The sequence below is a fragment of the Epinephelus lanceolatus genome, chromosome 17 (assembly GCF_041903045.1).
Source record: "Epinephelus lanceolatus isolate andai-2023 chromosome 17, ASM4190304v1, whole genome shotgun sequence".
In the NCBI taxonomy this organism is placed as follows: domain Eukaryota; kingdom Metazoa; phylum Chordata; class Actinopteri; order Perciformes; family Serranidae; genus Epinephelus; species Epinephelus lanceolatus.
Window position 1 is genome coordinate 31,071,178 of NC_135750.1, and position 15,472 is coordinate 31,086,649.

Sequence of the window (15,472 nt, forward strand, 5' to 3'; positions counted from 1 at the left end):
CAGTTTGACATTTGGAGTCACTGGGGTCATTCAGTCGTAATGAGGCGCTCGCGGTCGGACCAAAGTAAAAGGGTTTGCCCCAGCGCTCAACTCTCCCTGATTCATCGCCAAGCCAGATGACAGTTCGGTTTGGTGGTAGTCAGACCAATCACACAGCGGCAGGTCGATTCATCTCTAATGGAAAGTAATTAACAAGACGGAACCATACAGACAGTCCTGATGTGTGTGTCTGTGTGTGTGTGTGTGTGTGTCTTTCTGTATTTCTGCATGTGTGTGTATGCATGTCTATTTGTAGATATATTTTCCTGTCTGTTAAATGCTACGCATGGTGAAACTAGAAAAGCAGTACACAAAAGGACTTTACCCTTGAAGCATAGACCGCTCATAGTGTTCCCTTTGAGTTAAATGCCAAGCAGCAGCATTTGTCAACTCATATATATTTAGGGTACATACAGTACAGGTAGGGTTCTTGAAATGTCTTTGATGGTTAATTTCAACTTTAATTGATCTGTTTTAGGCTTTTTTTGTCTTTTTTGGCTGCTTGGGGGCAGCAGAACAAAGGAGTGCTTGCACTGTTTGCTGTCTAGGATGATGGAATTTCCCTGTTAGCAAAGTATGCTAAGATTTGTTAGTTCAGAGAACCTTTATGTACTTTAAAGCAGCATTATTGACTTTTTCGGCCACTTGGGGGCAGCAGTACAGGGACTGCCTATTGTGCTGATGACCCAAATTTCCGAAGCCCCATTCATTCATAAAATGTCCCACTGGACCAAAAGTCCATTTCTCAGACAGCCCATTATCCTAAGAACAAACACTAAATTCTCTGCAATCCCGTTTCTCTGAAAATGCACATTACCTGCAGTCAGACAACCCAATCACAAGAGAAAATGTTGGCATTGTATGTTTCTGTAAGCCATTATACAGTTGTAGATTACTTTGTGGCAGATACATTGAGATGTCTTCTTAACAATGCTGTGGTGAATGTGTGGTCAGGTTTAAGCACAAAAACCACTTGGTTAAGGTTAGGAAAATATGTTTTTGAATTAAAACATCCACGTTTGGTGGCACAAAAGCCAATGAAAAGACAGAGACAGGTCAGCTAAAAACACACAGGTCAAATGCCGCTGGGAAATGTAGTGAAGGGTTGATAAAAACACCTTGGTGGCTCAAATGCCGCTAGGAAACTGAATCGGCGGTCAGTGTATTATTGGTAAAACGGGCTAAGCAATGGGCAAGTGTTTTTGGGATACCAGGTTGATGGAGAAATAGGCTTTTGGTCCAATGGGATATTCATCTGTTACATGTCAGTCCAGTGCTCACTCTCCTTTTAGCTCTAATTTGGTCTTCACCATCTCTTTAGAATAAACATCAGGCTTAGTAGCAGCTAAATGCTCCACTATGTTCACCATTTACTCACTAACATTATCTGTCTGCTGTTTGGTGCCACACAGGTAGCATAGGGGAGACTGGGGCCAATTGTAACACTTTTTAGTTTTGATTTCATGACTCAAAAACCTCTTGAAGTATTGAGATACATTTTTGTATCTTGTGTCTGTGTTTACTTGTCAACAGTGATCAAACATTTTAATAAGCAATGTTAGAGTCACAATATTGATTAAAACATTAGATGTAGATTACATGTACAGGGGCGACTGTAACAACACATGTAATACCTTCATATAAATACCAAGGACCACAATAAAATTTCAGAATATAGATATAGTTAAAACAATTTAATATCCATCAAAAAATAAATTCCAGTTTAATTCAAACAGTGTAATTAATCATATAATTATACAAATATATAAACATCAGTTTGTCTTTTAGCAGGCAGAGAGGGATCATCACAGTTCACTTGCAAAATGGGTTTCATGGTTCTGTCTTGTTTCTGATTGGTGCGATTTGACATGTTACAATTGCCCAGAGCCTCCCCAGTTTATCAGAGCTTTTTTTGCTTTAAAGAGCTTTAAAGTAGCATGCTGTATAACCAAACAAATGATCTGACAGATGACAGAACACTTTGCAGAGCCAGCTGACAGTGCTCTGTGGGGTTGTCATGACAAGTTACTCCTCTCACATTTTGCATATTTTGAAATAAAATTATTGATAAGTGCTTCTTTAAATTATTTTACAATGGTCTGGCAAAGTCTGGGCCCTGACAGTCGTCTTATTCCTCGAAAAACTCTCCTAGCCTCTGTGCGTGATTAAATTACTGTAGAGGTTAAATCCTTTTCCAAGAGGTGCTGTGTTGTATTTGTGTGTTTATTTTCTTCTCAAGTCTCTAACATATTTAAAGCTGTTGATAAAATACATATTACCTCCATTTGCCTCACCTAAGGCAATGTAATATAAATAATGGATCATAGCTGTTACATAATCAGAAAAGTGTGTGTATAATTATGCACACCCTGTATTCATGTTCTTCTTGCGTGCACTGGAGTGCATAAATGTAAATTTCTATAATCTGAAATCTCCACATATTGAGCTATGAGGCTCGCTTTTAGTGTTTTTTAAAGGGTAAAGTTAAATTAACACTAAATATTGTATTTTTCATTTTTTGTCTTCCACGTGCATGTGGTCAATGAGTTTTATCAGTTATATTTGTCAAATTACAAACCTCTAACACCTCGCCTCTGGCTTATAAATGTGACAATGGTGTTTAAATGCACACACGTTTGAAAGAAGCTCAGGGGCGCGTCAGCATCTGCCTACAAAGCTTAACCAAATCTAGGTGGGTTAGCAGCTCTATTCTGTGCCTAACCCTAACAAGCGCACAGTGGTAGACCTGTGTGTAGTGAAGTTGTCAGCGGCTTTCCATTCAATTGTCACCCCTATGATGAAGCACATGTGCGTGACTGCTCAGCACCTTTAGAATAGCCTTGGGCAGTCCCCTGTGTTCCTCTGTTTTCCCCAGAAGTTCACAGCATTGATTTGGAGAGAAAGATAAGCCCCGTAAGTGCTGTAAAAGGTGCGCAGCTCTGCCGAGGTCCTGTGCATGCTTCCCCTAATTACAGACATAAATCAAAATAATGGCCCGTTTCATTCATCATTCCTGTTTGCACATGACGTAACTTCCTGATATGCCTCACTCTGATTTCCTGTGTATGAAACTATTCTCTGAATGTGAGAAATGTTGTTGGAATCAGACATGATCGCTACCCTGCCAGGCTGGAACTTTACAATGTAACTGTACCTTTAGTGTCTGAGCAAATCATCACCTGTACACACCTTTCTGAGCTCCTCCCTGACCTCCATGCTCACTCACACGCGATGAGCAATTGAGCTGTCAGTCAAGCGGGAAGGGAAACTGGTGTTGAAACTGAACTTGCTCGCAATAAGAAGCTCTGGGGGCCCAAGGCAGAGGCCACTGTGTGGGCTCGTCTTCCCTACAGGTTATTCTGCAGATAAAGTCACCTTACTGCACCTTTGAGGGGATTACTTTCGAGGCTCGGCATCCAAACACAAACAAATGTGGGTTTATGGGCTATATTTAGGAGTCTTACACAGAAACAGAGCTTAGTGGTGATTGAGTCAATGCATGAAGCTGCACTGATATCTATAAACATTTATGTTACAAACAAATAACAAAAAAAAATATGTCTAATTAGATCCTATACAGCTATACGGCTGACAAATAGTGCAACAGATATCTTTAAAAAATGAGACAGATCTCTGGGTGATAAAGGTTATAAACAATAAACAGGGCGTTTCAAACAGAGTGTGGGATGGGCATATGTAACAAAGTTAAACACGAAAATTCTGACAGATTGAGGTAATAGTACACAAAGGTATGTAGGTCATATACATGTGGGTATGTGGGTGAATATAGATGTGTTAAACCTTGATATGTGGAAGCGTATACACAGATATACTCCTGGAAGTGACAGTGGAGGACTGAAAGTTTTCCTGACACAAGTACTGCAGCTTTTAAATACCACTATCTGTATACATGAATATTAAAAATTAAAAGGGTTTAATGTTAAAATATTGAAAAAGTTTTGTACACTTTGTGATTTTATCTTTTCCAAATAAAAATGAAATTAAAAAAGGGAAGACATTTAAAGCATCTCTGACCCACTTCTGCACATACAGTCACCTTTGTTCAGATTTCTGTAGATCACCAGCTCAAAGTACACGATGGCATCTTTCTCTCAAATAAGGCAAGAAAAAAAAAACATTCATATACTTATCTTTGACTGTTATCTCTGTACATTGCACACATTTATTTTATACTTCATACTGTGAACTTTTGCACATTCTTTGAACACTATTTTGCACATTTTTGCACATAAAAAACACTTCTAAAAAATGCACAACTCTTTCATTTATTCATACATACATTGTATAAATGTGTATAGTATTTTTTTTCTTTTTTAAATTTTCCTCTTTTCTATATCTCTTGATTTTTTGAGGGGGATTCTTTTGGTATGTGAAAACCTACTTCACTAAACCGAATTTAGATTCTATACAGACGGGACTGTAATGAAGACTACAGATGGAGGATGTTGTCTATTTTTATGCTGATCTGGGAATTAAAAAGGTTTTGCCCCACTGTAATGCTACGCTCTACATCTTATCTTTCATAAGGTAATAAGAAATACGAAATTAAAGGTTGTGGTGAAATTAATTCACCGGCAGAATGAATTAAAAAAAGAGATTTTCAGCTGTTATGGATTATACTGAGGAGTTAATATAAGTCATCATGAGTTTTCTAACAAAACCAAAGTCAAACCAAAGACTTACTGAGTAACAAAGGTCTCATGACCATGGGATGTTCAGGATCACTAGTCTGACCGACTTACCACACACACACACACACACACACACACACACACACACACACACACAAGAGAGAGAGATAAATATAAACATTTCATACACAATTTTCTGTCAGTAATAGAGTGTCAGTAATTCTAGGTTTATGAAAATGTAAGTATTTTGACACATGAGTGGATCTGAACTCATCCAGCATTTTTTGGGGGGACCTGTTGGGGTTGGTCTAATAACTGGATCCTGCCAGTAAACTGGGAGGCTGGGACCAGTTGTTCATTCACTAGCTTTCCTCCACCCTCAGGAGTTCATTCATTACTGGAATAAAGGAAGATCACAGGTTCTTCAGGCGGAGGACAACTGGAGGGTCCTGACTCAGTAAGTGTCTGCACACTTTACATTCACTTCACCTAAATATATTTACTTTTTTTTTTAATTATTATTATTTTTTTTTTTTTTAGACTTTTCAACAGGGAAGAAATGTATAATCCTGTCATTTAGCTATCATAATAATATGGTTACATTTGTTTCTTAATTTGAATGCAGTATAAAAACTCTTCTACTAGCAATGTGATAACACACTGATTTTACCGTGTATTTCGTAATTACATAACTTTGAAATACTCTAGCCCAAAATATGGCAAAGAAAGGCGACACATAAAGCATAACAGATTAATGATAGAACCCCAAATATTACATTAAGTTAAGGTCATTATATTCGGAGTAAATTATAGGATACTATTTCTGGTACTCAGTGTCTTACCAGAGTGAGGTAATTTTTCATACAATTACATTTTTACTTTTTGAGTTTTCACTTTGACTATTTATTTATTTCTTTTACGAAAACACATAATCGGTGGCATCATATGTGGTGGTATTTGTAAACAAACTAAAAGAGGCTGGAGCTCCGAGGAGAAGCTGAGGGTCAGAGGACATCAGCGGGTTGATCTGAGCCGCTGTCCGCGGTGCTGAAGCTGGATCCCCGAATCACATCCCAACCACCAGACCTGGGCACGGAGGCCAGAGCAGAGGACAGACACCCGCACACTAAAGGAAAAACTCATCCAAACAAACGGGCAGGAAAGCTAGTACACATTCATTCGTGTCCTCTAAAATGATGAAGCAGGTCTGCACCCCGATAAATAGTTAGGAGGAAAGAGACGGGCTCAATCCTTATTATCATCCAACCTTGACCAGGGGCTTCTTTATTATTTTTTATTAGCCTATTATTATTATTATTATTATTATTATTATTATTATTATTATTATTATTATCCATCTGTCTTGATTAAGATTTAGTGGGACATTTCCAAACTGCCTCCTACATTAGCAGTGCCTACAGTATGAAGAATGAACTGAGACGTACAGGCTGCAGTGTTGTGCAGGAGCAGGTCTGATGTTCATGTTCAGCATGCTTGTTAATTAGGGGCATTTAATGAGTGAGAACGCGGGGTTCGCCTCCTCCTGGTGGCTTGATGGGAAAGCGCACCCTCAATTATGATTTCATTAAAGCAGCTTGAGGCTGTGGCAGCAGAGCAAACACAGCCAAGTGCGGAGAGAGTCTTTGTTTTCAGTCCAGATACCACATACCGTGCGGCTCTGAAGGGAAGACTTGTAGAATCTTTTTTTTTTTTTGGTGGAATCTATCTAAATCTCTTCTATCTTCTAAATTGCGCTGTGTATACATCGAAATTGTGTCGTCACACCGACGTCAAAGCTGCAGATATATATTGATGTTTACATTGGTTTTGAGCTGTATAATTTATTTTAAATGGTTTGAACTCCGCTGACTTGTCGGGTGTTACCTTCCCTCGGGCTGCGACGCACGTTGTTACAAGCGCTTTGACTTCAAGCCTCGTTGTTTCAGAAATCTGCATGTTGATATGGTGTACAAATTACATTAACAATGATAAAAATAAATTATTAAAATGTATAATAATAATAATAATAATAATAATAATAATAATAATAAAATAAAAATAATGATGATAATAATAATAATAAACTTAATAAAATACTTAATAAAATAATAAATAATAATTATTGTTATTATGAAATACATGTTTAACATGTGTTAACAATTTTAAATTAAGTTTGTTTGTACTGATACAATTAGGCTATGTAACCACCACCACCACCACCACCACTACCCCCAATAATAATAATAATAATAATAATAATAATAATAATAATTATAATAACTATAATAAAATATTAATAATAAAAATAATAAACGTGAATTTGTCGTTTGTTGGTTTGTTGTTGTTGGGATTTTTTTTTAACAATTTTGAAACAAGTTGGTTTGTACTGATACTAATAGGCGATATCACCAATAACAATTCACTACAATAAATAATGATGATATTAATAATAATAATAATAATAATAATAGCCTACTAATAATGATAATAATAACAATAATTATAGTAATAGTAATACTAATAATAATTTCTAGTGATAAAACATTCTAAATAGTTTAAATGTTTAAAGGCGCTTGCATAGTCCTACTTTATTGCTCTCTTTAAACGATTACCCAATAACCTCAGTTATTGTCACCTAGTTTATCTCCTTTAAACGCTCCAGGTTACAGGTCGGACAATAAAGCACGGTGCCTGTTGAGAAAGTAAACTGAGAGAGGGAGAGAGAGACAGTGAGAGAGAGAGAGAGAGAGAGACAGAGAGAGAGAGAGGTGGGTGGAGGAGGTGGTGATGGTGGGAGGGTGGGGTGACATCCTTTGCAACAAACCTGCCCACTGTAACAAAGCCAGGGCACGCACGCACACACACACACACACACACACACACACACACACACACACACACACACACACACACACACACACAGAGGCTGACGGGCCGTGATGCTGCGCTGTTTGGGGATAAATGACTTCAGCTGGTGCGGTGGGGCTTCAAAGCATGGGCAGGCTGCGGACAGAGAGCAGGGAGCTCCCTCTCACACACACACACACACACACTCTGTGCATGCACAACAGGCTGAACACTTGACTCTTTACATCAGACTGCTTTTCTACAGACTGGAAGACTGAAAAGCTAATAGGTTTAAAGATTTTTTTAAAAAAATTAGTCTTTCCATTCAGTTTGGATGAACACACTTGAAGTGGGATCTCAGAAACAGCATTAAATATTTTGGATAAAGGCTGCTATCTTTTTGATGAACCAAGGACATGGGCAGGTATTTAACCATCTCCTGCTTGTTTTTTTTAAATTCATTTTTTATTTTACATTTAATCTCACAAGCCTACCCACCTTACCACGTGGTTTAAATCTTAAATATTAGGCCTATATGCATTTAAAAATGATATCCTATTTCCCAGCAGGCTCCCCATCATGGATTTTACATTGGAGGGGATTAACCCGGCGACTCCAAGAGCTGTGTTACTGGCATGTGTGACTCTGTTGTTCTCCCTCCACCTGTGGCGCTGGCTCCGGCAGCGGTCGCTCCCCTGCCTGCCCGGTCCGCTCGCCTGGCCGGTCGTCGGGAACGCTCCGCAACTTGGCAACGCCCCGCACCTGTATTTTACGCGCATGGCCAAAAAGTACGGCAACGTCTTCCAGGTAAAACTGGGCTCTCGGACCGTGGTGGTGCTGAATGGTGACTCCATCAAACAGGCGCTGGTCAAGCAGGGCCCCGACTTTGCCGGCAGACCGGACTTCACCTCCTTCCAGTACATCTCCGAAGGCGCGAGCCTCGCGTTTGGCACCATGACGGAGCTGTGGAAGATGCACCGCAGAGTGGCTCAGTCCACTGTCCGGATGTTTTCAACCGGGAACCCGCACACCAAAAAGACATTCGAGCACCACATTATCTGCGAGGTCAGAGAGCTGCTGAAGCTGTTTGTGGAGAAAACCAAGGAGCAGCAATACTTTCAGCCCATGGCATATCTCGTGGTATCCACTGCCAACATAATGAGCGCGGTGTGCTTTGGGAACAGGTACTCCCATGAGGACGAGGAGTTTCGGCAGGTGGTGGGCAGGAATGATCAGTTCACCCAGACAGTGGGAGCAGGGAGCATAGTGGATGTGATGCCTTGGCTTCAGTACTTCCCCAACCCTGTCAAAACCATTTTTGAAAACTTCAAGAGGCTCAACGTGGAGTTTAGCACGTTTGTTCAAGACAAAGTTATCCAACACAGAAAAACAATCCAGTCAAACACCATCAGAGACATGACAGATGCTTTTATAGTGGCGATGGACAAACTAAGAGTTAAATCAGCGCTCTCAGCAGAGAAGGACTATGTGCCTCCCACTATGGTGGACATCTTTGGAGCCAGTCAAGACACTCTGTCAACTGCCCTGCAGTGGATCATCCTCATACTTGTCAAGTAAGAATCTGTATCGTGTAATAATTAATCTGAATGCTCTGACACTATACATTATAATAGCAAACAACACCAGATAATAAATCAGAGTTGCTCCTCATCCTGCCACCAAAGCTGTACAGACTTGACCCAGCCCAGTGGGGGAGCTGAGACACAGGCAGGTACTGGCAGCATGAAACATAAAGAGCTGAAACTACACACCAACACCAGTGAGAGAGATCAGATTTTACACAAGTTCATTTTCTAATCTAGCTTGATTGTTTAATCCCATCAGCGCCTAATGCCTTGATCAGTAGGCTGGTGTAATATAACGCCCTGAGCCACTGTTTGTTTTTCTTTTATTGTAATTGTACCTCTGTAATAGTTATCTATAACAGTGTGTAAAGTGCTCAATAAATGTCTCCATGCATCATTTCTTTGGTTACTAAATGTCAGGTTGAGTTTTTTTAACAGATGGTGGCTCACATGCAAGATTTTGTTTCAACGTGTATGACATGAGAGTTTTGGTTGACCTGTTCCAGTAAATTTTGAGCATCAAACACTAAATTAACAGCATTCTGGTGTATTTTTATGCACCCATTTCTGCCTTTTCTGCTTCAACTTATGCTGTTAATGTCTTTAGTTTCATCAGAGTAAAAACTGCTGCTACTTAAATGTTTTTACTGTGAAAGACAAATGCAGTAAATATTGAGGGGACCTGTCCTGTGGACCTCCATGGAAATCTACACCTATGCTCAGTTACTATATCATTAAATAAAATGAAAACAAACGGGTGTAATCTCCATCATTGAAGCTGTCACCTAAAATGTAGATCTCACCTGTGAACATAGGTATCCTGAGATGCAGATACGTCTCCAGCAGGAGGTGGACAGAGTGGTAGACCGTGGCCGACTGCCTTCTATTGAGGACCAGCTGCAGCTGCCTTACATCATGGCCTTCATCTACGAGGTGATGCGCTACACCAGCTTTGTCCCGCTCACCATCCCCCACTCCACCACCACAGACACCTCCCTCAGTGGCTACCCCATACCAAAGGACACGGTCGTCTTCATCAACCAGTGGTCCATCAACCATGACCCGGTTCTGTGGTCCCACCCGGAGGTCTTTGACCCCCAGCGTTTCCTGGATCAGAACGGAGCGTTGAACAAGGACCTGACGAGCACCGTGCTTATCTTCTCCATGGGCAAGCGGCGGTGCATCGGCGAGGAGCTGTCAAAGCTGCAGCTGTTCCTCTTCATGGCCTTGATCGCACACCAGTGCAACATCACTGTGGACCCATCCAGGCCAGTCAAGCTGGACTTCAACTATGGTTTGACTCTGAAACCGCATGCTTATTCCATAGCAGTGACTCTGCGGGATGATATGAAGCTGCTGGATGCAGCTGCCAGGCAGGCCGTCCCTGAGGAGGTCAAGGAAGAGCCCTCGTTGGACACATAAACAGAGACCTAAATCAAAACAGTAACAATCAAAAAGCAAAATGAAGGCTGAAACACAAAAGACTTATGAACTATAGCTCATGTTTGTGTTCTGAAAACTATATTTATAAGCTGAAATCTCAGGCTAAAATCTAAACACTGATCACTCGCTCATTTTTAAGTATTATAGTGCAGGGAGGGAACAGATGTGGCATTTGTTTCACAGGAGACACGGCGCAGTGCATACATGCCATGTCTGACTTGACCAGCAGTTCACCTGGGATCAATCTGGTCTACTACAACATCAAACACAATCTGACATATCACTTAGCAATTAGCTTCTTTTGATTCATCAAGGTGGAGGACTGCAGTTGGCTGCACATCACTAGAGATCAACCAGACAGGAGTTACAGAAGCCTGAAAAGCTGCTGTAACCCACCCTTGTGATTTTAGTGTGAATGCTGTTGCTGCAAGAACTGGTTAAAAGGTAGAAACCATCAAGCTTACATCGACATCAGTGTTGTCATGTTTTCTATAATATTTTTGTTGTCAGATTTTAAAACAAATATCTCCAGAAATGTCAGCTTTTCAGAAATCCTTTTAATTTGGCTCCAATTTAAATGTTTTTCTTGTAAATAAGGGTTTCAAACTCTTTTTAATGAGATATGAAACGTCTCACAACATACAAAATGTGCGATATTTTGAGGTAAACAATCAAAAGTGGAGATTTTTATGTGACAAAGGTAATGTGCCACCTAAGGTCAGACTTGTGACCAATGCAGTGATTCTGCGTGAACAGGCGAATAAGCTCATGGAGTGCAATGGCCCTTTAGCCTTATGTCTACCAAAATAAAATGTTCAGTACCAATGTACTTATTCATGGACAGTGTAAATGCTTTGTTACTCAATAATAAGGCCTATTAAAGGTGTCAAATACTGTTGAAACGAAAAGTCATCTAATATATTCCACAAGCTACTGTAGATACTGTTTGAAGAGGATAAGGCAAAGGAGGGGAAGGGTACACCAAACAGACCTGCTGCAAGTGCTGCTTGTGTCTGTGAACTGCTGTCCAGTGCAAGTATGAAAAGACTAATATTAGATCAGTGTTATTTAGTCATTTATTTCTCTTGTTTTTGTTACTCACAAAGGTTTTTGGTTGAATGTCGTAGAATGCTGCTCTATGGAAAACCTTTTACCCCCCGTCATTTTAAATTCCACGCTCAAGATGCCAGTAACCAAATCGTTTTTTCTTCATGTTGTTTTATGTGCAGGGATATCCATGCTGTCAAAATGAGGGCTGGGACACTGGGGGACATGATTTTATTTCTTTTTGTACACTCATCTTATTGCTGCCTCAGCGTGAGAGACTAATGCACTTACTGTAAAGTCTTGGATTTCAGCATTTGTTGGCCAACTGATGAAGCATTTTGCAGCTGAGTAACTCTGATTTATTTTTGAAATAGTAAGTAAATTTAGGCAAGTGTTAACAGACCTGGTTAGTTATTTGAATGTCTTAGTAAATCACAACATATCCATTGATGGAGCCCTGTGAAACGCCAAACCTGACGTGCAGCTTTCCAAGACAAACTAAAGTATGATGCTCCAGGATGATCCTCCAGAAGTAAAAGCATAATCTGTGTGAAACTGCACCACTGATGGCACATCTGTTGGTAAGATCAGAAAAGCCTTGTATGAACCATGCTTCCTCAGTAAACCAAATTCTAACATGTTGATGGTGCAGTGTGCAGGATTTTGGGGGGACATCTTCACAGAGATGGAATATTATATAATAAGAAGAACTGTTGCCTTTTCGCTACATTAGAATTAGCCATTATTATCTCTATCTCTAGCTCTAGATAGGGTCACTGGTGTTTTCACGTCAGCCACCTTAGTTAGCAACCCCTCCGTGACAAGCAGCATTGGAGTAACACTGATTTGTAATGTGTAACTGCTTTATTTTGTGTTTTTATGAGTTTAAATCACCAGGTCCATTTCTGTCGGAGAGGAAGAGACATCTGCGAATAATTCAGCTTCCAGTTAAAACTCCCTGAATAATAAACACTGAGGGAATCCTAAACGGGAGAAGTATCCTACACACTGTCCCTTTAACTTCTACATACTGGTTTTGTCAAAGTTAAACATAAGAATTGGAGTGCTGCCACAAGCTCATCATGTCATAAAAAATTGTAAATCATGTATTATGTGCAGTTCTGTGGTGTACAGTGCAGCAGAAGAAAACTCAGTTCAAAATAGCTTTTGTCACCACATGATAAATTAAAACTTCCATTGCTTAAAGTTAACTTGTTCCTGACAGGGCTGAGAAATACCTGAAATCCAAAAATTTACCATGTCTTTACCTCATATGCTTCTTATGTAGAACTATACAAATTGGATGAGCGCAATAAAAGCCATTCATTACTGCTCATTGCAGCAACACAGTACTTTAAGCTTTCAGCTACACTTACCGTAACTGCGGCTGTGGTGTTGCTCTTCTGAGTATTTCTTCAAACGGTTCTCCTGCAAGTTGTTTTAAAAATATTGTACAGCTTCATAATAAACCAACACTTTAACTATTCTTTTGTTGTTCCTTGGTGTACTTTGTTTTTTTTTTTCATTTACAATGGCAAAAAAAGCTTGTGTTCAAAAGATCTACAACCCTGTATGTTACTAAACTGCTTTCATAAGTATGTTGTTGTGGCAACGTGATCACTGCCTGGATTATGTTCAGAGATGATGTTTCTTTCAGGTAACAAAAAACTACATTCATTTAGTATGTAGGCTTTGGAAGGAGATGGCTGGGGTGGATGTTGGGTGTACGACGTGCAGGACCTTGACACCAGAACCTTGGGTTTGCGTCCAGACTCCTGTCTTAGGTTGAGGCAAAAAAGGGGCTTTTGTTAAAGTTAGAGAAAGACTATGAATTCAGTTAAATGTTAACAAAAAACACAATTGGATAGTGTGTTGCAAGATTACCTATCCGAAGCATTCAGTATCAACATTTTTTGTGACTTGCCAGATTCGTTAATCAGCAACATTTCCTCATTTTGTTAATAGAAAATGTATTTTACTCTGCATTACGTTGTCCCTCAAAACATGTTTTCTGTTTCAGATTAGCTGTATATAAACAGAATGTCTGGGAGACAGGTCTGAGATTTGACACCAGCGTGACTCCATACTTAATGCTGATTAACATAACATTTCATACAATCTCACTGTGAACTTGGTCTTGGCATGTTGCCAAGTCAGGTGGGAACAAAAGGGAAGTGTTTGGGAGATCCCTTTCCTTGCACAGCGTTTTATCTCACCCTGCCAGAACATCCTGTACTTTATCAGCGAGAGCCTTGCAGCCAGCCGGCCAGACAACTTTTCGGAGTGCGTGACAAATTCAGATAAAACTACAGTTGATGATTACTGATACGGCTCGCCCCATGCTCCATTTCTCAGTTTTTACAAGTACAAAATTGAATCTGTAGACGAAGTAGCGCCAGTGAAGTCATGCATGGCAACGCTCCAAGCATAATCTTTAGGAATCGGAAGGAAAATGCTAAGTTTGCTTTTGCACCTCTGTGCTGAAATAAGGAGTCAAACTGAGCTGACAGGTCATCAGACACAAATGAGCTACAGAGACGCTGACAGTGTCACGGGTAATATGCCGGAATCTCTGAGATAATGACTTGAGCTATAATAGCAGACAATATCAGCCTTCAGGTGTTATTGCTTTTGTTGTGTTGCCCTCCTTGCATTACAGGAAGCAGCAGAAGGAAGCAAATATTCCTCATATAGAGCACAGCCACACAACTGTGATGCTCTGCAAATTATTGGAAGGAAACACAAAGAAAACACAAAAATCTGAGGTATGTGCTGATTATAAAGATGACAGGAGAAATGCCATGTCTTGCACACTAAAGCAGGTGCCTTGTGTGAGTAGGAAGGGCTGTGGTGGAATAAGCCTGCTGAGAAAGATGAAATGTCACATGAAGTAGTGGTAAGACACATCCTATGTCATTACAGCTTACACCTGTCAAGACTGCATTAACAAGATTAACGTGAATCGCTCTATTTAAGCTTGTATCCAGCATGTACGCAGCACAACAAGCTCCTTCTGCTGTTGACTGTGAGTTGTGTAACTTAGACATAGCTGAGCTTAGATTCTGAATGGAGGGATATAAGGAGATCTGAATGAACGTGAGACTTTGCAGATGTGGCATTCAGAGAGAAGGTCACTGGCTGTTGAGGCCGACTGATAGGAGCTAAAGAATGAAGGAACAATAGCACTGAAACATCAGCGCAGGGTTGCAGTCAACATATCTTAGATAAACCCCGAGCAGGTCAGCTGGAGTCAAGACAGCCCTGCTTACAGGAAGGTGAATTTAGGTAACAAGAGCAGACTGAGTCATGAAGACAGAGATCTGTGTGGTCAATGTATCGACAAGTTAGAGAACTTTCAGCAAAGCAGAGCCTCAGGGTGCCTGAAGGCGTCAGGTACACTGTGTGGCAATTAGTTTACGGTAATTTGATGAATTGCCTTTTTTGTGTAATCTTACATGTATGCACCACTTAAGCACTATACAAACTGAGATGGAGCTAAAGATGACACCTGCATTATTACATAACCTCGAGGCCTCTTCTGTTTGAGGATCTCAGAGTTAAAAGCTCATTTGAAGGTCTTTATCATTTCTGTTTATTACATGATGCATACACCTAGATCAATTTGTGCTTTGTGCTGGTCAGAGGTGGAAATACTTATTTTGCAGGAACATTTAAGCATCCTAATTTACCAAATTAAATATTTTTTCATGTTTCTTGCATTATATAAGACTAGTAACATGTTAAACTGTCAGGCCAACATATTGGTTTTTCCTGTAGGCTGATGTGGAAGTAACAATTGCCCTGGTTCCCTTGTTAAAAAACCAATGAGATTCTTCCAGTGAATTTTGGATCACTGCA

At 40.0% G+C, this 15,472-nt stretch overlaps 1 protein-coding gene across 4 annotated transcripts; it reads left to right on the forward strand.

Annotated features, from left to right (window-relative positions):
• Positions 1-4,972: 4,972 nt before the first annotated feature.
• Positions 4,973-13,099, forward strand: cyp1b1 (cytochrome P450, family 1, subfamily B, polypeptide 1). Of its 4 annotated transcripts, none has more exons than XM_078160631.1 (3): positions 4,973-5,148; positions 8,108-9,112; positions 9,940-13,099. In XM_078160631.1, the coding sequence occupies exons 2-3, from the start codon at positions 8,118-8,120 to the stop codon at positions 10,544-10,546; spliced, it is 1,602 nt and encodes a 533-aa protein (XP_078016757.1). In that variant the 5' UTR covers positions 4,973-5,148; positions 8,108-8,117; the 3' UTR covers positions 10,547-13,099. The 4 variants fall into 4 exon arrangements, with proteins under 4 accessions (XP_078016757.1, XP_033469791.2, XP_033469792.1 ...); XM_033613900.2 differs by having other exon boundaries at positions 4,974-5,148; positions 8,105-9,112; XM_033613901.2 differs by lacking the exon at positions 4,973-5,148 and adding an exon at positions 7,554-7,962 and having other exon boundaries at positions 8,105-9,112.
• The last annotated feature ends 2,373 nt before the right edge of the window (positions 13,100-15,472 follow it).

Coding starts and splice junctions, on each gene's coding strand:
- cyp1b1 (XM_033613901.2), top strand. Junction 9,113..9,939: donor ATCATCCTCATACTTGTCAA/GTAAGAATCTGT, acceptor CTGTGAACATAG/GTATCCTGAGATGCAGATAC.